The sequence below is a fragment of the Papio anubis genome, chromosome 15 (genome assembly GCF_008728515.1).
Source record: "Papio anubis isolate 15944 chromosome 15, Panubis1.0, whole genome shotgun sequence".
NCBI classification, from domain to species: domain Eukaryota; kingdom Metazoa; phylum Chordata; class Mammalia; order Primates; family Cercopithecidae; genus Papio; species Papio anubis.
The window spans coordinates 20,681,439-20,698,282 of NC_044990.1; the positions used below are offsets into that span (position 1 = coordinate 20,681,439).

Below are 16,844 nucleotides of genomic sequence, written 5' to 3' on the forward strand. Positions count from 1 at the left end.
AAATAAATAAATTACCAAACAGGGTGGATAGTTCCATCTTTATCTTCTCAGACAAGTTACGTTATTTGATAACCCTGGTTTTTTTTAGGCCATTTTGGGAGTCATCTTTTTAATAATTTTCAAATAGTTCAATTTTTTTTTGAAGAAGTTGTCTTCACATATTAGCAAACTGACTATGCCCTTTCACTTAAAGAAACTAGGATTTGGAGGCTGTAACTCTTTGCTTTAGTTTTTCAGAGAGTGAATAACTAGCGGTTATTCACCCTTGGTTAGTTTTAATTTATTTCTGCAACAAATATTTGCAAAGTACTTGCTGTGCACACTCTGCAGTCATCATCTATTTCTGAAAGTTAAATATTGAATTCTTGGCACTTATAGGAAGAAGTTTCTTTAAGAAACAAGAATAATAATTTTGAGAGAAAAGAGCCAAGAGTGTTTTGAGGGAAAGCATCAACTAACAGATAATTATGTTTAAGTGATTTTTTACACACATACATTACAAAGTATAAAGACTATTTAAATTAAATATTCCTCTCAAACAAAGACTTGTAATGCAACTGCAAATGCATATAGAGTCCAAATTTATTTAGCAGGTACTGGTATCTTTCTCTAGAATTAGGTCTCACTTTTAAATTTAATATTTTAGCGCAAGAAATGTTGTCTTAGAACTAATTGTGGGTGCCCTGCTGTCCCACATCATTTTTTTCTCAGAGATCCCAAAAGAGCCTTTCTAAGAGGACAGAGAGAAGGGGGGGGGGGAAAGAAAGAGAGAGAGAGAGAGAGGAGAGAGAGAGAGAGGAGAGAGAGAAAGAGAGAGAGAGAGAGAAGAAAGGAAAGGAAAGAAAAGAAGAAAGAAAATTTAGGTTTTGACTCTTGAAGTCAAAAGCCACTGTGTATAATTACGAGAATGTCATAGTTAAGAGTTTATGTAGAATGTGATTTTTTTTTTTTTGTACCAGTTGGGAATTCTTCAGTGTCAGGTTATTTTTGTTTTATAAACTTATTTTTCTAGCTTTCACTTCCCGAATCACTGAATATAAACTAAAATGAATGAACTGAATGCTAATTATGTTTCTTACTGGTTAAATATTTAATCCCCAGTTTTCTATTATCAATACACTTTTTTCTTTTCTTTCATTTTTAAAATTTTCTTTCTGCCTTTTTTCTTTCATTTTTAATTATTTCTACCTTTTTCTGTTCTTTTATTTTAGGACCTGGGGATACCGAAGGTGGGCCATGTGAAGCGAATTCTCCAGGGAATTAAAGAGCTTGGAAGGAGCACTCCACAGTCAGAGGTGTAATCATATTAGTGCTATTCTTTGGAAGAGAAGTTATTGCCACTTAATACAAAGTCCTTGGAAGCAAGTGGTGGTTCTTGTAGTTTTCTGCGTAGATAAGTAAGCACCACTGAAGCACCTCTATGGCTTGATATTTTGCTGTGGGTGAAATTTTGATTTGAGGTATTAGAGAATATTTTTGTGCCAAAAAATACATTCCACAAAGCCATTTTCTTTTTGTGCAAACCTGACATGTTCAAATATATTGACAACAGTAATAAGGTAGGAGGAATCTGAGACGATTGCATTGTCTAAAAGGTGGAATTGCAAAATGTTTACTTTCCATAGATCTGGTCTGATGGAATGTTCCTACTGTGCAACTGCATAACAATATGTGGTTAAAACTTCCTGGGTTTCATTATTGGAGGCGTTGGCCATTTTCTTAAAATCAGTAGGTTAGGAGACTAAAATATAAATTAAGTTGTGTTTTGAATGTAGATTGGTATCACCTCCAACTCCTAGTGCTTAGTGGTCAAGAATATGTTGAAAGCCTGCCCAATGCTATGAATGAATGCAAATCTTAATGCACGATGTTCCTGCCTGAAATGTCTTTCTTTTTCTTGCATGTCACATCTAATATTGTAACACTTCAAATAGCTTTCATGTCAATTTTAATGTTAATGGGATTTAATTTATTACTAAAGTATATTTTTGTTGGCTAAGGGCACTGAACTTTTCTGTTTTTTAATGTGGAATTTTGCGTAAATATTCTGTACCTAAGACTTTGTGAATGTGTGTCTGTGCCATAATCAACAAATGATATACATGTATGCAAGTCAATTTTATTTCAATCTATCATAAGCAGTAGGCGTGCACGTTAACAAAATTCTCTGGGTATTTTCATAAAATTACCTGCTCCCTTACCTGACAAAACTTGTTACAGCTTTCCAAACTAAAATGTCCACATTTCGTTTCTAATTTTTAATTTCAATTTAATAATTATTTAATATTCTGTTTGAATTTATGATACAGTGAAGTGTTGATATCCAGGAATTCCCTAAGGTCCCAACCGAGATTTATATACTGAAAGATTACCCAGACTCACCCACTCTCTATAGTGGCTTCTGACACAAACTTTCCAACGGAAGAGATTTAAATTTTTTCTTAAGGGCTTTATGTTATTGTTATTATTATCTCACTTAATTCTTAATTCCTGTCAGGTGGATATTATTTTCCTTTTTCTAAACCACTCTACTTCAGTGTAGCTTATTAGAAGTCAACATTACACTGGTCAAATCTTTGAAAGCCAAAGGCATACATATCAAAAAGTCACAAAAATATCCTTAAATAAGCTTTCTTTAGCCATTATATACCAAAACATTAATTATAATATTTTAAAATATTGTATATAAGAGAAATAAACAGGGTACTGACTCAGTGGTGATAATTTTTATGAAGCAGCCTGCTAGGTTCTTAATAGATATATGCACACACAGATATATACATATACACATATATGTGTGTGTATATATACATACACATATACATTTATATGTATATATATACCTACATACATATAATCTTGTGATATAGCATCACTGATAATTTTCTAGACAATTATTTCCCAGTGTTTAAAGAGAAATACTAATAGGCGAGCATTTAAAATGAACTATTGTCAGGCATATTATTTAATTATATCAAAGGAGTTTAACTGTTTGACACTTTACTCTTGTTTATAACTTGGGTATTTAACTACTAGTAAAAATCACAAAATTTTGATGTCTTTAAAATAAATGACCCTGAGGGATTCCTGACCAAGTATGTCTGACTATATATTTTACCTAAGTTGTAAATAAATGGAAATTTTCCAAAGACAGTTATATCAAGTAGTTTAAAAAGAGTCATGAGACTGGGCGCTGTGGCTCATGCATGTAATCCCACCACTTTGGGAGGCTGAGGTGGGTAGATAATCTGAGGTCAGGAGTGCAAGACCAGCCTGACCAGTATAGTGAAACCCCATCTCTACTGAAAATACAAAAAATAGCCGGATGTGGTGGTGGGCACCTGTAATCCCAGCTACTCAGGAGGCTGAGGCAGGAGAATTGCTTGAACCCAGGAGATGGAGATTGCAGTGAGCTGAGATCACACCACTGCTCTCTAGCCTGGGTGACAGAGCAAGACTCCATCTCAAAAAAAAAAAAAAATAGTCATGAATTACTCAGTTTTTCTAATTATATCTGCACTTATGAAGTCAGAGGTCTCCTTTTTCAGCCCCTCTGATAGTCCCACCTAAGTGCTGTTCTGTAAACACTTTCCTGTGCAACCTAACAGAGGTACCAGGTTCCCAGAACTCTCTGACATTACAGATCTCTGTCCATCTCTACTCTCTGACATTACAGATCTCTGTCCATCTCTACTAAAAAAAGGAAAAGTGAGGGCAAGAAGGGGAAGAACTCTAGCATAAAGAATGTATTAATATAAATAGCTATATTGATTTTCACCCCTAATCCCCCTTTGCTAATAGAAAAGAGTCTAGCTTATGACGTGTCCCAAATTTAAGAGTGTGATGTGAAGGATTGAATTTTGTTGGTTTGTTCGGTGGTCTTTTCACTCGCAGGTAACATCTTTTGTATATGCTGTAAAGTCTCAGTTAATGGAATCCTACAGTACATTTCTGGCTGGCTCAGTTGGTAGAGCCTGAGTCTCTTAATGGAATCCTTAATTAGCCAGAATTTTCCTGCAAATGGCTTTGGATGGGGGAAATTCTATAAAATGACAATTTGGATATACTTTTTGTTAAATGAGAGCAATTTTCTCTATATGCTTTGTCTCTGCATGGCTGTGCAGGGCCTAAATGACTTCACTGACACCTGTTTCCAGAAGGAGGTCTTCAGAGCCTCCTTAGGCCCCTGTCAGTATCATAAATAATTCTTCTTTTTGTAGTAGATGCGATTACCAAAAAAAAAAAAAAAAAGTAGGGAAGAGCTTCTCCACGGGATCGGATCACAGCTTTGGGGAGTGGGATGGGGCCTCTGTGCTTTGATCCATGCATGAGCTGGGGTCAGAAGTTCCCACCTGCACCTGACTGCAGTGACTGTAATGGCTGGAATTGTCAGCTCTTCTCCCGGATAGGCTCTCCTTCACCTGGAGGATGGGGGCTGGTGGGAGGTCAGGGAAGGGGAGGGCATCAGCCAGAATATATTTTCTTTCAGTTCCATTTCCTGAGGAAGAACTTGCTTTTAAAGGAGGTAAAGGGACAGAATCAGACCTAAATAAAATTCCTGAGTATGCAGTATTTCTCTTTAGGGTCTCTTCACCTCCCTTTCTGAGTTTCTTTCCTACATTCTGGCTCTTCATTTTCGCAATGCCCAATGCAGTCATGGTTGCTGAAATTCTCACTGCTTTCTGCTTTCCTTTCCCCATCAATTAATCCACTACAAAATGACCACTTTCATTTCTCGCTTAAGCATACATTTAAGTGTTAGGAAGACAACAATTTAAAGACACTAATTTTACAGCTGGCATTATATAAAAGGATACTTGCTAGATAATCTAAATGAATTGATGGATTAGATCATTTGGGGCTGTGATGTATATTGTTCTTACTGACAAGAAATGACCCATGAATATCTAGATCTATCCTATCTGATATTTTAGCTACATGTGGCTATCTAAATTTAAATGGAATTTCATTAAGCCAGGCACAGTGGCACACGCCTGTAATCCCGGTGACTCGGGAGGCTGAGGCGGGAGGATGGCTTGAGGCCAGGAGTTTGAGACCAGACTGGGCAACATAGTGAGACCCTGTCTCTGAAAAAAAATTTTTTTTAACTAGCTAGGCATGGTGGCATGTGCCTGTAGTCCCAGCTACTCTGAAGGCTGAGGTGGGAGGATTGCTTGAGCCCAGGAGTTCAAGGCTGCAGTGAGCCATGGTCATGCTACTGCCCTCCAGCCTGGGCAGCAGAGCAAGACCCCTACTCTTTAAAAAAATTAACTTAATTAGAAATTCCATTTCTCAGTTGTACCAACTACATTTCAAGTGTTCAGTAACCACAGTGGACAGTACAGATGTAGAAAATTTCCATCACTGCAGAAATTCTATTGGACAGCTCTGGTGTAGATCATTGCTACTCAAAATGTGATCCATGGGGCAGCAGCCTGAGAGCTTACAGAAATGCAGAATTTCAGGTCCACTTCATATCGACTGAATCAAAATCTTCCTTTAGCAAAATTTCTCAAATGATTAGCACTGGCCTACATCCATTTTATCCTTCCTTAGCTATAAGGGACGTGAGGTCCAAGGGCTTCAAAAGGTCCCTGGAATAGCTTGTTCCTTCATCCACTGTTTCCTATTCATTCTTCAGCTAATCTCAGCAATGAGCTGAAACTCATTCATCATCCTTGCTGAGTTTTATTCTCAATCCTTATTCCTCACTCTGGTTCTAGATGAGCCCTCCCTACCAGTGGTTGTATTTTGGTAACCAAAGTGGGACACAGGAGATTGGCGGACCAACACAGCTGGCCTTTCTCTAGCCCTCCCTCCACCACTAAGTCACTAACAATCCACGTTTGCTCAGTTTGTTGACATGTGGCATGTTCATTTGTTCACAACTTAATCACAGGGAACATTTCAGAAAAATACGTACTGAGATAAGTTAAAACCATGTTAGTCTCCTACAACTTGTACATTTTCATGTTCTCTTATCAGTAGATTATTGTTGTTGACATAGCTCATGCATGAGGACGCATAGCAGCACACACACAGTGAATGAACGGTTAGGCATGCAAAAAAAGAAAGAAAAAGGAATGAACCAAAATGATTCCAAGTAAAGTGAATGTCATTTAAGCCCTGTAAAAAGGCTTGCTTTGCTAGATTTAGATCTGCGTTCCTTATGCTTACTTATCTTGATGGTCACATGGTTAGTAATTCCTTAAAATAGTGCCTGAAAAACAATATTTCATGTTCTTGACCCCCAAATAACAATTTATTCAATTCTATAATAAGATTTTTCCCAATGAGACTTATTGTCAGGAATCCTTCGCTTAGTAACTTTTACATATTGATATAATGTACCAAAACACAATTGCCTAGAGATGCTTTAGCTAATTTTTATTAATAATGAGGACAATATTTTTGTCTTCATGGAACTTATTTTTAACAGGAATCAAGGAAGAAAATATTCATGCAGAGCTATAACTTAGAAAGTTATAGGGGCTGCCACTATGCAGCACTTCTAAAGTAAAACATCTTTTATTTCCAACTGGGCTGTCAACATAGTGGACTTTCATGCTCTATGGATATGAATTCTTTAAGGATATAGCCCTTAATTAAGCTATAAGAACAATGCATCTCTTGACCCTGACATCTAGGATCTCTCCTGTCCGCCCCCTCTATGCCCCACTGCAACTAACTCATCCTGTGTCTCAGATGTAAGTTGGATAAGACAGTGGGTTTGAAGTTTGGTAATACAAATGGCAGTTTTGAAACACCAAATTCTTTAGATCAGCTGAAATGAAGAGTGAGAAGTGAAAATTCCTCCACTAGTAATTGTTAGCCAATAGAGTAGCCTCCCAGAGCAGTCCTCACAGCACTTGGTTACCATGGGTTTCTCTCCTCTCACTGCCTGCCCCAGTGCCAGGACGCCTGGGGCTTGTCTCTTCTGTGGCATCCCCTGATTGACTTTTGTATAGCAATCTCTGTGTCAAGTCAGTAATATGATGCCTTTGTAATAGGAGGCCTTCCTAAGAAGTAACTGCAATTTTTAAAACGTGATGATTATTGGTTTTTATAATACACAAAGTGTTAATTGTTTCTTATTTTATTTTCTCATTATTTTTTTCCAAGTTTTGTTTGGAGATATTTATGTTAGAAGAAAAACTATAAAGTTTTATCATTGTAGAGAACAGAGATCAAAGACAGCTGGACTGTACCTATTTGTATAATTATTTCTGATATTTTTAGGAAAAGAAGTTTAACAGGGTAACTCAGACTGAGACTGTTAAACTCTGTTCATGATAAACTCCATGTTACATAATATAGGTGAACAGATTAATTCCCTCCATGTAACTAAGATATTCTATTTACATTATTTATATACTCTCTTAGTTGTTTATGCACTTCCAAGTTTTGGAAAAATGAAAACCAAGCTACTACTTAAAAGTTATTAAAAACTTCACATAAAATATTTCATTTTAGCTACAAGTTATTCATTGCATAGGATTTTATAAATAGTCTGGGTATTTCATAGGAACTGCATTTCAAAAGTAAATCAACCAAACCTAAAAAGAAGGGTTACTTTTAAAATGCATTAAAATAAAGAAGTTTCATACTCAGTTAATAATGCCATTAAGGTAGGATAATGCAGTTATATAATACAAACTAAAAAGGAAAAAGAATATATTTTGTGGTCCTTAATGTTTGATTGCACTATTGTTTCCCACAGCTTAGCCATATCTCTTTCTGTATACCAAGTATTAAGCTGATATGTAGCTAAATATTTCTTACAGTTCTGGTAACTGGTAACTAGTGCTGTGAAAGGTTTTGGTATTGTAACATTCCCAGTTTTGCGCGTTATATATTGTATATTGAAGATGACTAGTAAATTCAAGTAATATATTTATCTAGAGCTGGGAAAATATAATTATTTTCAAATCTTCAAGTAAATTGTATCGAATGTTTTTCTTCCTCTTAAGTGAGATAGTAAGTCTCACTTTTATGTTAAAATGTGTATTTATACAACAGGTTTCTCCTTTTGCTGTTATTAATTTTCATATTAAAATTTTTCTTATCTTTTTATATCAAAATAATTATGCTGGCTATTCAAACTGCCAAGATGTATTTTAGTTTGCAGGATTTTTGGCAGATAAAATATTTAATAACAAATATAAAAGCTTTGTATATTTTGTGGCATTAGGGACAAGAATTTTACCTTTGAATTTCTCTATGTGAGGCAGTGCTGGTATCAGCAAAGTCAGTAACAGACAGTATTACTTGTAATCATCAGAAGGTTTTCACAAGTTGTATAAATCGGTGCATTTATTTATTATATTGTGAAATTTAATCTTTATCTGAAATACATATTCTAGCTCTTTTCCTTTTTACTGCTGTTGCTTAGAGTATATAGTTCTGTTGATGATTTCCTTATGTACTTGAAGTACTCATTTCTGTCAAACAGATGCCCAACTATTTTCCTTTTAAAAAACTGTATTCTTTACCATCATAGATAGCGGAATAGTAATAGACACCTTGTTAAAAAAAATAAGTTTCATGTTTAAAATAAATATTTTTTTAAAATATAAAGCCTAAATGAAATCACCAATATTAAGGATTTAATGTAGCCAAGGGATTCAGTGTGTTATATTTTGCCAATATGTATTTTATCTTCATGTCACAACTTATTTTCTGTAGCTAATTCTCAGTTTTAGTTGAAAAGAGATAGTGATTGTACTGCCAATATGACATTCAAATGAACGTTAGGAATCTTGAACCCCGGCTGAGCGCCGTGGCTCAGGCTTGTAATCCCAGCACTTTGGAAAGCTGAGGGAGGTAGATCACCTGAGGTCAGGAGTTCCAGACCAGCCTGGCCAACAGAATACAAAAATTAGCCAGGCGTGGTGGTGGGTGCCTGTAATCCCAGCTACTCAGGAGGCTGAGGCAGGAGAATCGCTTGAACCCAGAAGGTGGAGGTTGCATTGAGTCAAGATCTCGCCACTGTACTCCAGCCTGAGCGACAGAGCGAGATTCTTGTCTTGGGGAAGAAAAAGAATTTTGAACCCCCCAAAATATCACATATCTAGCAGTTGTTGGTTCCAGGGTGGATATTTTTACCATATGTTTGCATTTGGTTCTGGGATAGTAACCATTATGGATAATTGTTTCTGTCTAGTCAGTGAGACTTTAATTGTTTGAATTATTTCTACTTAAAATTACTCTTAGTTTAACTGTTTAAAAAACTAAAAATTTAAAACATAATCGCACAACATACCACACAGAATAAAACACATGTTTTCAAGGAAGGAAAAAAATACCTGTTTTGATTTAATGTGAAGCATGGGTTTACCAAAGAAAATTGCTTTAATAAGCCCTAACTTTGTTTTCTTCTATGTTACAGTGTTAGCAGTTGATGTATTGTGTGCTATTTAAGAACTCATAGGAGACTAATAATTAATTTACTCTAATTTTAAAGGCAAAGAGTTGTATATTAATTTTACTGTTGCACAAGCAGTTACTGGAGGTGGGAAAAAAGAAAACCGGTGAGAGAAATTACATGGAAATTACAGGAAAAAGGAACTTAAGTTGGTGATTTTTGGCAAAGATTTGGGAACAAATAGTTTGAAACTATTTATATAGAAACACAAAGCACACGTGTGCTATATAGTGTGCTGAGCACACCCCCACAAAACAAAAAATACCACATTGATGAAGTCCGAGACTGTATCTAGATCTTAGCATAACTAGTGAATTCAGGAAGCACATCCCACTGTTGAAATTTAGAAGTCAGTGAGAAGGTAGTTCAGATGATCTAATCATTCAGGACATTTGATGGAGTCCACACAAGGGTTTGTGATATGGGGCAAATATCTGTGCTTTCTCATCTCAGTGATTGACGTCTGGAGAACTAGCCAGACACGCTTAGCTGGTTCTATAGAAAAACACCAGTAAATGTGGATCAGACCATACCCTGCAGACCAAGGAGATTTTCTTAAACGTGCTAAGCCTTGAAATGCATTAGCAATGACAATTGCTAAATGGGTTTTTTCCTTTCACTGAAACAACAAAACAATTATTAAAATTCACAATACCTAGAGATGGGAATATGGTTTAGGTTTATCAAGTTCTGTAACTGATGGCATTGGCTCATTGTGTCCTCTCTACAGGTTTTGTTTTGGTGACTTGGTGTTCCCAGTTAGAAATGGCACACAGTATTATCAGTTGTTAGTACTTGGTAACGTTTCTTTTAAAAAAGGAATTATATAAGTATGAATCACACCTAATTTTACAGTTTCTTTCCCACTGTCATTTTAGATATAAATAAAGGCTTCCCAGACTATAGCACGGAAATTAGAAGTTCAAATTGATATCCCTGATGTTCAATTTAAAAATGAAAGTAAAGTTAAAATTAATAGCATTTGTACCAGAGTAGATTACGGGTATTTTCCTTTGTTGTATTACATGTTCATATTAATCATTTTAGGATAGGCCAAAACTCACTTCTAACATCTTCAAAAATTTTTCTATACTTAAGCCAAACAACAATGTTATAGATGTGAATATATTTAAGTTAAATCCTTCATATCTTTTCTTAGTTTAACTCCCCAAAGAGGAAAATGTCTCTTTAAACCAGTAGTTAAAAAGATGGAGTATGTGATATTCCTTTCTCTGTACTGAGTTCTGAATGTTTGATGCAGAGCATGGATCCCTGACTGCGTTCTCTGACTGTGGCATGGTGTTCTTTCATGCAGAGTACTTTCAAAACTCCCCATAAAGAAACTCAACTAGAGATCGTCTTTATTAATTAATGGAACTCTGGGTATGACTAAGGGAATTAAATTAGAAAGTAGAATAACCTAGTTAAAATCATTATATTAGTTATACATGAGAGTGAGGGAACGATGGCTTGATCTTTACATGACATTTGAATTCCGTCACTATCTGATTCTTGACCTAAAGGTTTCTTTGCTAAATCTAGTATTTATTATAGTATAATAGGATAATTTGGAGTTCCTGTTGCATCTCACTGCCCCAAAAATGTTGGAATGCCGTATGATACAGGGAAAAGATTGGAGTTCATCACCATGGAATTTTGATTTGTCTTAATGATGCAACTTAATTTTCATGATGATAGATCTCTAAATGATTAATCCAGAATGATTTGGTACAGTGACTGGAAGAAATTGTTTTTCTGGGAATTTGCTTCCCATAATGACCTGACATACAGGTGACCTCAGTATAATTGAAATTAATTATAATTTTAATTAGAACATGCTCTGTTTACAGATTATAATTGTGCAGCATTTTTAAAAATATATACATAATTATGAGAATGAGAGAATTGCAAACTTGAACAGTTCTTTTGTTTTCTTTCCTTTTACTTGAAAAGCTTTCAGAAAGCTTTTGAAAGATGACACAGTTTTCCTAGCAACACTATGCAAATTAGGTTCTTCTGCCAAGAAACTCATAAACTAAAGTATGGAATAACACAAATGCTTAATCTTAATCTTGGCTTTGGATTTTGTAAGCAAAAGCATTTTCTGTATCAATTTTTTTTCAGTATTTATGCAGTTGCATATTTCATTTTTTGGTTATGTCAAAAGCTGAATTCTCATTTTATGCTGTGTTTCTCATTAGTTTCAGTAAAGTGCTGATTTCATTGCTGCCTTTCAGGCCTTCATCATACAAACCCTCACCATTTTTCACTCCTTTGCTTTTGCCATAGGTTTTTTGTTGTTGTTCTTGTTGTTGTTCTTGTTGTTGTTGTTGTTGTTGTTGTTGTTTTCAACAACTAGTTTTTCTACTTTCACTCTTTCCCACCAGAGTGGTCTCTCTAAAACAAATTTGCTAAAAGTTCTTAAGTAGGCTCTCTTTTCTATAAATTACAGAATAGCAAGAGGTCCTAAGCAAGAGGACCTATAACCTTGCCTCTTTCTTTTTAGTATCCTCACCAACTTTCCCTCTGTTGACTTTTGTAATCCAGGAATTTGGAACTACTTATAATTTAGTGTCTTGGCATAATCCCGTGCCATAGATGAACATATTCAAGACTCAATTCAAATTTAACTTTCTGTGAAGCCCTACCTGACTTCCCTAGGCAGATATTTCTTCCATGCCTATAGTAGATTGAAACTTTTTCTGTTAAAATAACATAACATTTCAATTACACACACACACACACACACACACACACACACCTGTCTCCTCCACTGAATTTCTCTCTTCCCATTTGTATTCTCAGTGTCTAGCTACACATAGTAGGACTTTGATAAATATTTTTGAATGAAGGTAATATAAAACCCAAACTTCTCTGTATTCGTGTACTTTCACAAACAAAGGCTTACAATTCCACATGAAAGTCCACATGAGGTAAGTGTGCATTCATGAGCATTTGTGCACTCCAGGCAAACCAACAGAAGATAAACAGCAAGGAAAAGCAGTTGTTTTGTGAAAAATAATCATCTGTTAGCTGTAAATCCGAAATATTGGCAAATCTGAATTCTTGTTTCTCAAAATGAGGCTTCTGAAATTTTCACATAACTGCCAAACTCGTATTTGTAATTTGTTAATATGCCCTAAAGATCATCTTTCTCTTTTGTAGACATTTAGTGTATACAGTCCACATAAATACATATACTGGTTACCTACAGACAATAAGGAGACTTCAGAAAGAATCAAAAGCAATAGTGATGGTGGAATTTTTAAATAATATTCAGCTGAGGGGAAATAGACTGAGTTTGTGTGATTTCAGGTTATTTAGAGTTACTATTTTAATGTAAATGTAAGAAGGCTTATGACTATTATCACCCTCTATAGAATATAAAGACTAAAACTAAAAACTATTACCTATGGGCCTGTTTTTCTTTGGGATTAGATAAAGCCTTTCTACCATATCACCAAATACTCATAAAGGCTAACAGAAAGCTTTTCCAAGTTAATAATTTCTAAAATTAAATATCAGGGCTGGGCATGGTGGCTCACGCCTGTAATCCCAGCACTTTGGGAGGCCGAAGCAGGTGGATTACCTGAGGTCAAGAGTTTGAGACCAGTCAACATGGTGAAACCTCGTCTCTGCTAAAAATACAAAAACTAGCCAGGCATGGCGATGCACACCTGTAATCCCAGCTACTTGGGAGGCTGAGGCAGGAGAATCGCTTGAACCCAGGAAGTGGAGGTTGCAGTGAACTGCGATTGCACCACTATACTCCAGCCTGGGCAACAGAGCGACATTCTGTCTCAAAAAAAAAAAAAAAAAAGTTAGTTAAAATGTTTGTAATTAACTGAAATGCCCTGTTCCTTCATTCACTTGATAGACTTTTCTACCTGCTGTATACTTGACACTCAATTAGATTCCGGGGATACAAATAAAGTAAGACATAGCTCCTGTCTGGTAGAGTCCAAGTTTGTTTTCACAGTTATGTTTCCACAGTCTGTTTAAGGTATTAGGAGAACTATTATAAACCAAGTGTTTTTCCAGATTACTTCAGGGGAGTCTCCTTCCACCCAAAAAAACTAACCAAATTATTTTATCATAAAGAGGTAATCCCATTTTTATGTCTACAATTTTTATATTTTTGTGTCAGCCACCAATAATTTTGACTGTTTTGTAAAGTACATATTTCATCAATCCTCTTTCCACAGCCGTACGTGTGATCCCAGTGACTGATAGATCTGTAGAATGTGAACTCACATTTAAAGTTGATTTTAGGAAGGCATATAACCCTATTGATGACACACACACCGAAATATATAAGAGTTGTGCATGGTAAACCCACCGTAGAAGGGAAAATGTAATGCTTTCTGGTGTACTTCAGAGGCTCCATTTGAAGATGTGGATTGATGTTTCCTTGATTATTTTGAATGAGGAGTAGATGGTAATAATGTTTAACAGGTAGTGTACGTATCTAAGCATACAGTAAATATTACTCGTACTTGTCTGCCATGAGGCACTAATATATAGGTGAAACAAAAATATTTTTAGTTATAAGAAATTCTGTAGATATTTATGGATGGTTAGGCAATAGAGTTCCTTAATGAGAAGGAAAAAGCTGTATCTTTATTGTCAGTAAGTATGGAAAAAGCCTACTTGTATGTATATTCACAGTTTGATAGGCATGTTTCGAAGTCATTGTTTCCCATCAGTATTAAGTATCATCCATTTCTTATGTTCTCTAGCAAAAGAAAATTCTTAATGCGATACAGCTTTACTCTTTGTTCGACTTTGTACAAGGTCCACAAAAGGAGGAGGCTCAAAAGATTGGACACTTTACCCTGACATTCAGCACATTCATTTTATCTTTCGATAAAGATAACCAGAAATCATTTGCCTCCTGTTTATCATCATGCTGAAAACACAACAGTATAGTTCATTTCGTCCCTTACATTGGAGAAGGTATTTTAAATTTAGCCTTGCCGTATTATTTATGGTTAGGAATTTACTACATTTTGGTAGTCTGTTTTGAAACTAAGCACTTGTGTCTGAAAGATGCAGATAATATCTATCTATTTATTACACAGTGGGCTCTGTTTGCTGCAGAAAAGAGTGAAACTTTCAACTGCTTAGCACACTTGCCAGTGAAATATACCTGACAGAGCAGAGGTTATAACTTTGGCTCTAATTACTTTTAATAATGGTAAGACAACGTGAGTTTTGTTTGTTTACATGCTGTTTACAATGGCATAATTTTTAAAATATATACAATTGAGATATTTATTGCCTACTATTTTAAAGATGTTTTATGTGTTTTCACCTTTGGAATATATTGTTACATTTCCTTGTACAGATAATTTGGGTGGCTTTGTTAATGTAGCTAGTAATTTTTATGACTACTAAGTGACCAGTTTTCGGTGCCTTTTATTGTGGGATGCATGATTATGTATTTATTGTACGGAAGTCACTGATGTGTGTATTTTTGTACTTTGCTGAAAGTAATGGTTGATCCTGATGTACGTGATGATGAAAGACATCTTTCCCAAAGGGCACTGCCTTGAGATCGTCCTTCTCAAATAAAAAGAATGCATTTGAAGAAAGTATGAAGTCTGTGTTGTTTCTGGTGGGAAATCTTTTTTAAAATTAAACTTTTAATTTTGAGATAATTGTAGATCCACATGCAGTTGTAAAAAATAATACAGAGAGAGCTTGTGTACCCTTTACCCATTTCCCCCCCAAAGGTAACATCTTGCAAACCTGTAGTACAGTATCACAACCAGGACATTGAGATGCATAAGGTCACGATGCTGAACAGTTCTATCATCACAAGGACCCAAAATACAGATCCCTTATGTTTCCCTTTTATAGGCACACCTACTTGCCTCTTGCCCTCACACGCTTCTTAACCCCGGGCAACCACATCTATACTTTTATCATTTCAAGAATATTACATTAATGGAGTCATACAGTATGTGATTTTTTTTTCACTCCAGAGTAATTCCCTGGAGATTCATCTAAATCGTGTGTATTGCTAGTTCATTTCTTCTTATTGCTGAGTAGCCTTGCATCTGGTGAAGGCATTCTTGATCGTAAGAACATAATTTGGTTTATGTTTATAGTAATGATTCCTTAAAGTTCACCTTCCCCAAAAAACCACTCGTTAAAAGCCCAGTGCGTGACAAGTGTTGTCTCTAGTGGTAATGATCTGTGAATAGCCCTTTAAAATCACTGTCTGGTGAGGAAGAAAGAGTATTGTAACACAGAGTGTTACATGCAGTGATAAAATATGCCACCAAGTATAGGGGAGGACAAAGAAAGGGTGGTGGTAGAGAAAGTTCAGGGGCACCTTCGGATAGGGGACATTAAGTCGAATCTTACATCAGTTAGCCAGGTGAAGTACGTGTGTGAGAAAGGCAGAGAGGACAGTGCAAGTAAAGACAGGCAAGCAGCATGGAGGGTTAAACATGCTGTTGCTGAAACATAAGGGAGAGACAAAAGATGGAACTGGAGTAGGCGAGGGCGGAACTAAGCAACTGGGTTTGAGCCCCGGCCAAATCCGTGACCTCTGTTGGTGGGATTGACGTGAAGAGAGCAGAGGACAGGGAGATCGGTTAGAGGTTATGAAAGAAGTTTGGGTGAGAAATCGCAAGGGACTTCTTTAGTGCAGTTTTTGTGGAAATGGAAAGGAGGGAACAGATCTCAGAAATACTCAGGTGTAAATGGCCTGCACTTGAGATTGGCTGTGGATGGGTGAGGAGGAGAGAAGAAACAACAAATCCCAGGTTTCTAATGACTGAAGAGGGAAGCATGAAATTCAAGTTCAGACTCAGCCGTCATGGTTTCAAGCTGACTGTCTATGGGATACATCGTGTTGGAGAGAGGTATGGGAGGGAAATACAGATCTGAGAGTCATTGCCGTATGGGCTGAAGCCTTTAGAGAAGATGAAGTTATCCAGAAGGATCCTTAGGAACTTAGAAAAAGAGCCCCACAGAACTGGGATTCAGACCTCTGAGAAGGGGGCGCTCTCCCAATGGTGGTTCTAGGAATACTAGAGGAAGAAGCCGGAGAATGAATGAAGCCAGCTGCCTCTGCCAGGGTGAGAACCAGTGCCCCTAGGACACCGGCAGCAACAGTGACCAAAACAGGAAGAGCAAGTCCTCTTTCCTTCTGCAGGAAAGCAGCTGGCAAAGCAGCAGTGCCGATCGCAGAGCCCAATGCCAGCATCACTGAGCAGAGTGTCAGGTATGTATCTAGCACTGAGAAACAATAATCCAGTAGGTTGGCACTAAGTCTAACAAGGCACTCTTAAGAGCAACATACACAATCTTACCACCTTCAGAGGAAAGTGGAGCAAGAAGCTGACCCAGAAGGAATGCTTGAGGGACTGGAGGATTCTTGACTTGGAAAAGAGAACATCCAGGGGCA

The 16,844-nt window shown here is 36.4% G+C and overlaps 1 protein-coding gene across 11 annotated transcripts in view; it reads left to right on the forward strand.

The window, feature by feature from the left end:
* Positions 1-15,021, forward strand: part of DGKH (diacylglycerol kinase eta) — a 216,246-nt gene extending 201,225 nt beyond the window's left edge. For 9 of the 11 annotated variants that reach the window (XM_031655798.1, XM_031655797.1, XM_031655805.1 and 6 more), the window contains one exon: positions 1,212-1,365. In XM_031655798.1, the coding sequence (XP_031511658.1) occupies positions 1,212-1,301 (90 nt within the window). In that variant the 3' untranslated portion in view covers positions 1,302-1,365. Of the gene's footprint in view, positions 1-1,211; positions 1,398-14,505 lie in introns of those variants that run through there. The other 2 variants (XM_021929569.2, XM_031655799.1) reach the window with 1 other exon arrangement.
* Positions 15,022-16,844: the final 1,823 nt, after the last annotated feature.